Below are 12109 nucleotides of genomic sequence, written 5' to 3'. Positions count from 1 at the left end.
TGAAAATAATCACCATTTCTCCAGGTCCACACTACAGACTCAAATGGTTGTGAATAACCTTCTTGTGTGATGCATTTGCTTCCAACATTCCAGGTAGATATATGATTTTCTCAGGAAAGAATAAGCATTGAAAAATGAAATATCCTTTCAGAAATGCAGCAGGTTCTGGACCATGGTGGTGGGCAACACGAAGAACTGTATGATCTGTTGCAATTGCGTGGTTCAACTTTTCTCACTGCTTAGACATCCAAACGTAGTGACATTAATCTTAAGCTTCTATGCAAAGGGACAACTGTGGAACATATGGCTGGATCATGTAGGAGCTTTCAGAGTGAAACTAGACCTATTTTCTGTTTTGTTTTTTTTTTTCTTCTGACAGAGCTTGAAGTTGCCACCAGCACCTCTTCGCTCCTATCATGTTTATTGTTAGTGATGCACAAAGTCATACGACCTACTGCAAGTTGCCTTGAGAATAAATGCAGCAGGAGAGCAGTTAGAACACTTGCATTGCAGGGAAGGATATGATGCTGGAACTGCTGGCAGAGTATGAGTTTCATGTGTGTGTTTTAGAATGTACCTCTTTTAGAACAAAAATCAAAGTGCTTGGAAGCTATTGCATTTTGTGCTGCTGTAGTATCAAGGAGTAGGAGGATATTTAAGGGCATTTGATAGTAACAGAAAGCTGCTATGCTTAGGAAATCTTGCAAAAAAAGTTTCTTTAACAGGTCCCAGCTGTTGACCTGCCACAAGTGACTGGCAGCCAAAGGAGTATTGCGGTAGATGTGGGCTGCTCCAAGACAGCATGAGTGCAGGGAGGAAAAATCTTTTCAGTGTCTGATGGTACATGACCATTTCTGTTTCTCTACAGCATCTATCCAGGATAGGAAAAAGGAAAGAACAGAAAGAAATCTTTATTGGGAAATACTGTATAGGATGATATCGTTTCGTGAAAAACCTTAAAAATACTTTTCAATTGATAACTGCATTCTGCTTTTAGGTTGCGGTTTGAGCAGTAGAGTGACTGCTTTCATACTAAAAGGTGAAGAAGCCAGAGCCAGTGTGCTGTGGAATAAAATTAAAAAAAAAAAAAAAAAAAAAAAAAAAGCCATCAAATCTGTCATTTTAAACTCCTTGCAGAAAACTTGGCTGTAAAGTAATTCAGAGCTGCAGCCTTCTAGTTTCAGACCCCTTATAAAGGGGACCAACTGAATATTTCTCTTTTTTTTTTTTTTTTTTTTTTTGTTAGTGCAGCTGGGAACAATCTGCATTCTCACCACACCAATAAGGCAGCACACCTTGGATGTTCTACATTTTGTCAGACAGAGTTTAAACTTTAGCTTTGAATTTGAAAGGGCATGTGTTTTTAGACCTAGTATTGAGCAGTGGTTAACCCAGGCATATGTCTTACCAGGTTCTGATTTTTGAGAGTTTAACCTCAGTTTGTATTTCAGTTTGTCGTGCTCAAATTGATTTTCATTTGGAAATAAATCCTGTGGCTTTCAGCCTTAGTGCAGTACGTTCTTGGGCTGGTTTTAGACAAGTGCTGCTTGATTGGTGAGAGCAGATTTGCCTCAAAGTGAACATATTCCCTGTGAAATTGCCCTGCAAAACCTATTTCTGCTTCTGAGAAGAGGAACAGCCGTATTTGGTGCCTATATCCCTCTGTCAGTTACAGCCTCTCCCAGAAGTAAGCAGGCAGTTCTTCAAATGGCTGGCATTCTTCTGCCACAAGTATTGATTGTTGGCACAGATAATGATTCGGAGGTGAAAGGAGACCTGCATAAGACATATGAGATGATGGATCTGATGACACTGACAGTGTTCTTTCCAAATGAATATTAACATTTTTTCCAGGTACATAGTCAGTATGGAATTGTGAATGCCTCCCTGCTGTTCTTCAATAGTTTGTTCAGTACTGGCCTGTTTAACACAGGAATTCAGTGTTACAGAAGACATTAGTTATGATTCTCTTTCTTGGGCAAACAGAATCTTATCAGCTACTTCCAGAATCCATAAGTCTCATTTCGTTCTGCCTTTACCATCACTAAACCTGTATAGCCTCAGACTTCTGCTTTTCTCTGTGTCCTTATCAGTGGTGAAAGGTATCTGGTGTCCTGAAACAGATTAGGATCGTCATCTGAACAAAATGATGGATTTGGGACATTCACCATCTAGTTAATATTTATGATAGCAGAAAGTGTTTTTTTTAAAACAAAACTTCTAGGGAAATCCCGTTGGAGTGGCATGAGCCTGAGTACGGTTAGAAGAAAGCAGAACTGTTCTCCTTTACATCTTCCTGCAAGAGAGGTTTGTAATCTGAGAAATTCCTGCTTTATCAGTCTGTAGGATTGTTCAGGGATATAGAAAAAATTTAGGCATTATCAAATCATGCTGCACTTATTTATGTGGTGGTTCTTTGTTCTTTCCTGTGGCTTGATGTTTTGTTGCATTGCAGCTATTTTACTTAATTATTTTTCACCCTATCTAGTAGTAGGTATTTTCTACATAGTTACCCTAATTAAATTTCATTTAGTTACAGCGTATGTGTCTTACCCAAAAAGTTTTTTCAGTAGTTTTCATGGAAAGGTAGTAGGATTTGCAGGTTGCATTTCAGGTGGGAAATAACAAGCAAAACCTTTGTTCACTGCCACCACAAAGATTATGAGAAGGTAAAAGGGTGGGTTTTTACAGTAACAGCGTCTGTTACGCATGCAGTTCACAGCCTGCAATCTGTAGGCTTGGAAACAGATAACAGGTTCTGAGTTGCTTGCAGAGAATATTGAGCAGTTCTGTATTTCATAAAGCAGTAAAAAAAAAGCTGTTGGATATTTGCATATAAATTTGTCATGAATCGCTGCTAGGTGCGGAGTATCTTATTGAAAGGTTATTTTCATGAAGGTTTTTTCTTTTTAAAGCTCTCTATTATTCTCTTCTGTTCTCTGATAGTGAACCTGTGGAGATGCTTCTAGTTATTTAGATACTCTGTTCGATCCTGACAGACAGATGGGTTTCCATTATATCATACTCTTTGAAAGCAAACTCCATTTTGCCTGTTTATACAGTCTTGTATTGAGTAGAATTATATCCAGTTATACTTAACATTTCTGTAAGAGTACAAAAAATGAGGAGAAAATTGACTGTTTGTATCCAACACCCCCGCCCCCCCCCCAACTCCAAATCTGACATCTTTGTTTTGCTTTAATTCTTGGTAGTAAGTAAAATTGAGTTAATTCCCTTTCCGAGGATGACAGATGGTAATTTACTTAGAGCTGGAAGATTTTAGAACTGTTTGGTTAATTATTTACCTCTTTCTGCTCTTCTGTGAGAGTTTTGCTTTTCTTGCCACAAGGTTGATCTTTGTCAAAAGTTTGATCGCTATTTTATGTATGGTTTGGGGGATCCTGTGTTGTCTCTTAGGCATGCAAGCAAATAACCTACATTGTTAAAAGACAGGAAAGTGTCTGCAGTAAATTGTCTTTACGTTGGAATGTTGACCAGTTTTGTCATTTAGTTTTGTTTAGTTGCAATGCAGAGGGATTAATAGATGAATTTGTATGCTGGAAAATTCTTGTTATTGCTCTTATTAAGAGCACTGACACGTGCAGGCTTTTAATTATAATAATGCTTTATTTTATATTGCTGCTGATTTTTCAGATGAATGCACTGGACACACTTGGTCAAACAGCTTTGCACAGGGCTGCATTAGCAGGTCACTTGCAGACCTGCCGGCTCTTGCTGAATTATGGCTCTGATCCCTCCATCATCTCTTTACAAGGCTTCACAGCAGCACAGATGGGAAATGAAGCAGTGCAACAGATTCTAAGTGGTGGGTAAAAATAAAGGTTTGTGCATTTGAACTTCAGCTTCTCCCTTTACAGTTGTAGATCTTCTTTTTCAGTGCAAGAGGCTCAGAGTAGTTTTCTCACCCCTCTCTACCTCCATCATGTGTGCACATCTGCAGTGTGATGCTTTTCAGGGTAAAAAAAAAAAAAACCCTACAAAAAAACCCCACAGCAAAGCAAAACAAATCCCTGCTCAATTCAATGATTTTGTGCAAATCGTGAAGAAAATAAACATCTTGTGGATTTAGAGCATGCTGCTGCACAGGGAGATTGTAGGAGGATGGATGTGGGAAGCTGGGGGTTTTTGATAACAAGTCTCAAGGCAACTGGATTATTGCTGAACATGTGAGAAACCTTTTTCCTCTCATGAGCTACCCTGTTTGGTACTCCATACTTCAGCAGTCACAAGCAGAGCGTTATTGGCAGAAAAATACTGATAACTGCTAAACTGTTTGAACTTTTACTTCAAATATCTTGCTCCTCCAGCAAAGATTTTATTGTGAAAATGCTCTGAATACTGTTGATAAGTTTGTTTATATCTTGCATTAAAAAGATGAATAGATGTTTGAAGAGGATGCCACTGTTTTTCATGTATGTGCTTGAGGGTTCGCATATCCTCATGTTACATTTGAATTTTTGCGAGTAGGGAGAATTGCATCAATAGCTACTACAGAGCAAGTAATGCATCTTTCAGTGGGATCTGCATGTAGTCAAAGAAAGGCAGATACCCAAACAGATGAGAAGGCCTGTGATAGCTTGAAGCTCCATTTCCTTCAGCGTTTTCAACAATGATGCCTTAAAACAGGTGAAAAAAAGGAGAGAGGCATTTTACAGCAGTGCAAGGAAGGACTGTTTTGAAGTGTACCCACTTTTTGATAAATTTGCATGCCCATCTAGAATGAGTTTAGCCTGCTGTAACACTCTGACTTTCTTAACAGCATTCTTACAGAGGATTGCAACTCCCGAGTTCCTCTTGCCCCATTTGTTTTGCACTAAGCAGTCATTTCCGTCCGAACTCAGGACAGCTGATCAGGCAACATGCTGCCAAAACATCTGTTCCATAAATCCTTGAACTTGAGAGGAGTGGCTTCTACAAGAGAAAGTAGTTTGTATGAACAAAGAAGTGATCAAGACTGCCTTTTCAGGTCCCTTTTGAGCAAGACTGAAGAGCTGTAGGGACAACTAATCCACTGCTTCTTTCCAGCCACTACTACTACTTCCCTCGGAGCATGCTTGCTTTCTCACAGCCATGTTTCTGATGAGAAGCGTGGTTAAAAAGAAAAGTTTTGAGGCCAAAACTTGTCATTCTTAATTTAAAGAGGAAAAATGGTGTCTCTCTAAAGATCTCCTTTTAATCACTATGTCATCTTTCGGATTCTATTTTTAACCACCCCATGTCTGCAACTAGGGACAGTTGCTGTGAAATGCAGTACACAGCTGGAGCATCATAAAGCAGGCAGTCACCATGTGGTCAGGGCCGTCTTAAAAATCCCATCCCCTTGTCACTACTTAGTAGTATGAGACACATCCCAAGTGCAGAGTGCGAAGGCTGTTAATTCACTGCAGAATTGGGCACATTTAACCCTGGCTGTGCACTGGCACCTCATACAGTTTGATGAAATTGTTGAGAAAAGTGCTTTTAATCTTCAGCAAAACTTTGATTTTGTCCCAGGGTGCATGTAGGTTTCTTAAAATGTAATTTTTACCGTACAGTAGGATTAACAAAGCAGTGAAATTCCATTTGGCAGAATAATGTCAGCTCTAGAGTCTAAATCTGGCTGGTGCACACTGAAACTAAGGCTCTTCATTCAGCAGTTCAGGCAATATGAACTTGAACATCACAACTCCAGCTGTGTTTTCACAAATGACAACACACACAGATTTGGAAAATACGCTGGACACAAGTTAATATAATTTAATAATACTAAGTAATCCTAAACCATCTTTTTCCTTGTTTAGAAAGTACACCTGTGCGCACATCCGATGTGGATTACCGGTTGTTAGAAGCATCCAAAGCTGGAGACTTGGAAACTGTGAAGGTAGGTTTGAGCAATTCATGTTAACTTTCCATTTTGCCTTGCTGTGCAAGGCTTGTGGAAGCCTTTGCTACAAGACTTGTGGAAGTGGTGCCCAGTGGATGGTAAATCATAAGAAATGGGAAGGCAAATCTCTTTCTTTTTTTTTTTTTTTTTTCTTTTTTTCTCCTTCTTCTTTCTAGAAGCTAGTGCATTAAGATGTGCTGAGGTGTTTCGCTTGAGTTTTTGGCTGTTTGTTCTCCCAGTCCTTCACATAGCCATGTCTTCAGTGGACACAGATGCAGCCATAATTCTTTGAAGCAGATGCTGTGATCCTCAGAGTAACGGTTTAGTAGAAACAAGCTTCAGGTGCATGAGTCAATCAGAAGGCATGCAAACAAAACTGTTAACAGGTAGCATATGTCACATTTTAAGCCATCCTTAATCTGAAGGTGAAGGGTCAGGCCATGGAATCCCAGCATCATGGGAAGGTTTGATCTTGTCTTTCAGGCTTGGTCTGTAGGCAAAATAGCCGAGAGGTAGACCATTCTGCATGCATTCTCACCTTGAACTCCAACATCATACCTATTCATATTCAAACAGCAGCAGTTTTGGGCACCAGTAGCTCCTTTGACTGCCAAGCTCAATATTTCTAGATTTCTGAAGGCAACATAAGCTGGAAATGGTAATGTCTGGAGAAAGTTACGTGGCTTTGAACCTGGTGCTTGATGATATAGAGGCTCACCCTTTCTAATACATTAGGAATGTCTTCGTACTGCTTCCATCATTTAAATTGTTAGTTATAGAAGTACTTTCAGCCATAAATTCAGAGCAGCTGTTTTTTTAACTTTGCCTAAGAGGAAGATGATTTCCCGAAACCTAACTTCATTTGTATATAATAGTAAATGGATCAAGTTTTGTGCTGGGATGTTTGGAGGTGGTATTTTGGGGCTTTTCTTTTGTGTTGCTGTTGTTGTGGTTGTGTTTGGTTTGGGGTGGGTGTGTCTGTGTGTGTGTTACTTGGTTTAGTTCCATGCTAGAATTTTGGTTTCTTCTTTTGTTTTTGCAGCAACTTTGCAGCCCTCAGAATGTGAATTGTAGAGATTTGGAAGGCCGTCATTCAACACCACTGCACTTTGCTGCAGGATATAACCGTGTATCAGTGGTGGAGTATCTGTTGCACCATGGGGCAGATGTGCATGCTAAAGATAAAGGGTACGTTTCATTCCATGATACACTCTGATGTTTTCCATTAGTGTGAGACTTCTACCCCCCTCTGTTCATTACGTTTCAGATTTCAGTAGCCATTATGTTTTTTCTCTTGAAAACTTTTCTCTTTTCCTTCTTTTTGTTCTGCATTGTTCCTGACATCACTGTAGGGAGATTATAGGCCATTAAAGCATACTTAGCTTTCTGGCAAAGCCGTTGTCAAGTATGTATCTGGCACTGTAATACATGATCTTTCTTTTCCTCCTCCTCTTGCCCATTTTGGAGACTTTGTGCTTAAAAGCAGCCTTTAAGATCTAAAATTAGTTTTGAATTGCATGGGGTAAAATACCAGGGTTATCTCTGGTCATTTTTCTAAGTTTGTTAATTATTAAGTTAGTTATTTATTCAGTTAAATGGTACAAACTAGTTACAGGTTTTTCATTATTTGCAAAGCAGTCATGCAGGATAGCATGATTATCTTTGATCCTTCACTCCAATATATTGGTTTAGGGTGGGAGATAATTTATTTTCAATGCTAAAACATTTCTGATACTGAATTTTCAGGCTCCCCCTGAGAGAAATGTTTGGGTATCCTTCGGTATCTATCAGGTGTGCAGTGCTTACTAATAACTGTACTTCAAACCCATTGTCTAGTATTACACCTTTTCTGAAATGTACACTCAAATATGCAAAGTCAGACCGTCAGTGATTTTTAAAATTTAGTTTTTGGCTACTGCTAACAGCATTGAAGTTACTTGCTTTTGGAAGTAGTACCATTGGTGCTGGCTAAGCATTTAAAAGTCTCCTGGATGTGAACTGAAGTTTTCATTGGTGTTTTAATAGCAGGGAAATAAAGCCGTGAAAATTGGAAAGGCTGAAAGATACCAATAATGTCTGGTGAAAGTGGGAGCTTTATCTACTGGAACTTTGTATGATTGCATATTGGATTTTATTTTCTGTAGCTATTAATACTTTCTCTTTGATTAGTGGCTTAGTACCCCTGCACAATGCTTGTTCTTACGGACACTACGAAGTAGCTGAACTCTTAGTGAGGCACGGTGCTTCTGTCAACGTGGCAGACCTGTGGAAATTCACTCCTCTACATGAAGCAGCAGCAAAAGGAAAATACGAAATCTGCAAGCTGCTTTTAAAAGTATGTGCTGGAGTTCAGATGTGTCTTTACATGTGTATATGTTTGGTTTTGCTGAAGATTAATTAATGCAAAGTTAATTGCATTCAGTGAATTCTTTATGGTGCCTTTGAATCTGTTTTCCTTTTACAGTTGTCAGATGATTTCTTGTGTAATGTCAGTTCACTTACAAAGAATCATTACTTTTTCCAGTATGTGTGTTAATACTATTAGCCAAGTAGAACAAGACTCTCCAACTGGAAAAAGCAGCTGGATTTGTGTAAAAATACTAAAAAACCCACCTTATCCTATTCATATCTTTCTGGAACAGCTACTACAGTTAGGTAAACCTTTGTAAATACTTACACAGGAGTGTGTTACAGAGCAATAACTGAGGGTGGATCCTAAATGGGTCTGGCATGTTAGAAATTTAAAACTGTTATATTAATGTATAATTTTTCAAGTGCCTGGAGAAAATGCTTATATACTGTGGAATAAATATTCATTATAATTAGTGGAAGAACCTGTAAAAAGCATGAGGTAATGCCAGCATGTTTCCAGTAAGAAACATGAGTTTGAGAGACTTCTTGACATAAGGTCGTATCCTGCTGTGCTAGAGGGAAATTTCTTGCCAATCCGGTTTCCTGTTCTAGCCTTGCCTACTTCACGTCCCGCTGAAGCACAACATTTAAAATAAATCAGAATATGGGTAGTCTTAAAAAGTTATGAGGCTTTTCCCTGTCCACTTCTCTTAATTTGCTGCTGCAAAGCCCTGCTGTTTCCCTCCTATCTTATTATTTCACTTGATTACCAAAAAAGCATTCAGAGGGGGTAGCACATCAGTTCAAAACACATCTGCAGTAGAAACCAGAAGATGTTCAGACATGTCTATAGAGTAGGCATGATGATGGCCCTGGTAGTGATGCCTGAATACAGATATTAGCTCAAGCTATAGAGGCACTCGTAATCTTTCAAGCACACTGTTAATAGACACCGGAGGTTTGTGGAGTTTTCTGATCATTCCACTGGGAATGTAGCCATTTTTTGCATCCATCCTGAATGGACATACAACGGGAAATAGGAAAGGGCTGAAATCTGTCTTTTTGAAATACTCTTGCACAAGAGCTAAATAGGCCCATAAGGTGACACAGTTTTGTAGAGGCTCTGGGTGTCCGTGGATATGTGCTCACACTGCAGTTTGCTCACAGCTTCTCTTGCTGTGTCTCTTATGCCAGCTGGCAGTGCTGTCAGTTCTGCTGAGCCATGGGTGTTGAGCTTGACAACTCCTGACTTGCACTCTTTCTATCCTGGTCTGCTTGGAGGAAGAAGCAAAAATGTACAGGCATTTTGGAGAGACCTTCTTTTTTTCATCACCTTTCTTTAAAATTACCTCCTTCATTTTGTTTCTGTGCCTTTGAAGGGGTCTCAGAAGGCACTGCCTCTTCATTTAGATATTCCGGAGACTATCTGAACAGTTCCAGTTTTTGTGAGTTTTAAATTAAGGTATCTAAGGTCATATCTTGGAGAAGTGATTGCAGTTTAAAAGGTTTTGTGCAAAGAATGCTCTCTTCACAGAAGCCCCACAGATGTGGAACTGGTTCTGTGTAATCAATACTCTGTCCCTTGCTGTTTACCCTTTACGCCCTGGGCTTTGCTGTACTGCTTCCAAACACAAGGCTGTTAATTCCTTCTGCTCCCCCCACGCCTAGCTCATTCCCTGCGGCTCACGCTCACGCAGCTTTGCCGGTGTCCCCAGTGAGCAATGGTGGGGTAGGCATGCTGACAGGGGTTAGACCGCTGCGTTTGATTCATCTGAAGGGGCCAGGCAGAGAACTCTAGTGCCAGCAGCTGCCTCTGCCTTATCTATCTTTCTGTTTTCCTGCCGCTGCTGAGAGTGAACAGGGAAGGAGCTGTCCTCCCACAAAGCTGTGATGTGGACGTGACTCACTCCGTATGCTGTATGTAGACATATGTTTCCCTCACGCTGTGCTCTGTTCTTATCGCTGGCTGATCTGTGTATTTTATCAGCACAGATACACTCCAGCAGTCATCCAAATCCACTTTCTGACCAACATGTTTTCTTTACTGCTTTCCAGGACCTGTAAACAGCTGAAGATGGTGCTGTTACCTATTGGGAAGCGTAGAAATGAGTATTTTTCTAGTTCCCTTCTGAAACAGGTGTCTTTCAATAGCAGCGTGGCATTTAGTGAGACTTGGGACCTGGTTTCACCAGCTCAGAAAGGTGTGCTGAGGAAACACCTCTGGTTTGCAGGAGAAGGGAAAGATTAGCTGGCAAGGTATTTGCAGTTGGCTTTTCTTTAGCACCTGCTGTGGCGGTAGGGTATAGCTATATGCAGGATATATGTTCCTGAACCTACTTCAGTTGCAAGTAGAGCAGTGGCAGCTCTTGCAGAGGCCAGCTGTTCTTGCCTGTGGAGTTGAGATTCGTGTAGCTGTGTTGCAGACTAGTGCTTTAGGCCTCAGCCTCCTGGATTTATTCTCATGTGCCTACTAATCGATACAGTTGCTACTTCATGACGGCAGGTCGTCAAAATCGCCCATTGCCTAGCTTGTGCTATAAAATAGTGACACGCTTACGCGCGCTGATCTGCTCACGGTTGTGACAGTAGCATTCCGCTTTGCTCTTTGCAGCACGGAGCTGATCCAACAAAAAAGAATAGAGATGGGAACACTCCTCTAGATTTGGTGAAAGAAGGAGACACAGATATTCAGGATTTATTGCGAGGAGATGCTGCCTTGCTAGATGCTGCCAAGAAGGGGTGCCTGGCACGAGTGCAGAAGCTATGTACTCAAGAAAATATCAATTGTAGAGACACCCAGGGAAGAAATTCAACACCACTACATCTTGCAGGTAGGTGACTCACGAGGTTTTGAGGGCTTTTTTTTATGATAGGGCTGCATAAGTTAATTGCTAAAACCAGAATTCGTATAGCAAGAGTTTCACAGAGTATTGTCCTGTACAGAGAGTTGTTAACCATGGCAGCTGTGTTGCAGGAGGTAGTACGGTTGCTAGGAAAGAGGAGGTTTTGCAGTCAAAAAATTGCTTTAGCTTTTCTGTCTAATAGTTTTTCTTCATTTTTAGCTCTCCTAATACCTGATCTCTTCTCCTGTGCCTTTCCTACAGCCGGTTACAACAACTTGGAAGTAGCTGAATACCTTCTGGAACATGGTGCTGATGTTAATGCCCAGGACAAAGGAGGATTAATCCCCCTGCACAATGCAGCATCCTATGGGGTAGGTGCAGGCATTCTTGCCATGAATAGACCAACAAGAAACTCCCTAGTCATATCCAAAGCCAGTTATTTTGCAGCTGTCTTGCTGTGAACATAGATCAGGTTTTCATGGCGTGAAATACTTGTTGGGCTAAGTTGCTGTTGAGTCCTGTTTGCAGCCATACAGATCTAAATAGGACACAGATTTGGGTGTGCTGTAGCAGTTAAAGGCTGCGGTTTTTAGAAAAATCACTAGAACATAGCTTTTATGCAGGTAAGCAGAGGCACAGTATTGAACAGTGTTAAATTTGGGGCGACTGTTGAAACAAAAGATCTCAAGTTCTTGCTGAAAGACTTGGATGGAAGGAAGAGAATAATACCAGGGGGTCATGTCCCTGGTGATGTCATCCCAGGTGATGACAGGAAAGTGGTTGTCTGTTACAGCTGGTCTCTGGCAGGGAGCTATTGCTAAAGCTAAAGTGTTGGAGGGCTACTGAGTTTGTAGTATGGGTGACCTTCTGGTCAAGCTATCTACTGCAGTGGGGTGCAGTGGCTGATTCAGAGCATTTTGGATGAGGCAGGCCCTCCTTCCTCCATGTAGGAGGAAGCATCTGTGTGCATACCAGTTGTACAGGTGCCTGATTGCTTATAAGCAGCTGTTAAGTGTGGATGAGATGAGAA

General features: G+C 40.7%; 1 protein-coding gene across 3 annotated transcripts in view; it reads left to right on the top strand.

The window, feature by feature from the left end:
• TNKS (tankyrase) overlaps positions 1-12109 on the top strand; it is a 141169-nt gene that overhangs the window by 109589 nt on the left and 19471 nt on the right. For all 3 annotated transcript variants that reach the window (XM_005436681.4, XM_027801653.2, XM_055724318.1), the window contains exons 12-17: positions 3655-3826; positions 5802-5881; positions 6927-7072; positions 8054-8219; positions 10848-11067; positions 11341-11450. In XM_005436681.4, the coding sequence (XP_005436738.2) occupies positions 3655-3826; positions 5802-5881; positions 6927-7072; positions 8054-8219; positions 10848-11067; positions 11341-11450 (894 nt within the window). The remainder of the gene's footprint in view (positions 1-3654; positions 3827-5801; positions 5882-6926; positions 7073-8053; positions 8220-10847; positions 11068-11340; positions 11451-12109) is intronic.

The sequence above is a fragment of the Falco cherrug genome, chromosome 1 (genome assembly GCF_023634085.1).
Source record: "Falco cherrug isolate bFalChe1 chromosome 1, bFalChe1.pri, whole genome shotgun sequence".
NCBI lineage: Eukaryota > Metazoa > Chordata > Aves > Falconiformes > Falconidae > Falco > Falco cherrug.
The sequence above is the reverse complement of the archived record's forward strand: the minus strand, read 5'-3'. Positions and strand labels throughout refer to the sequence as shown.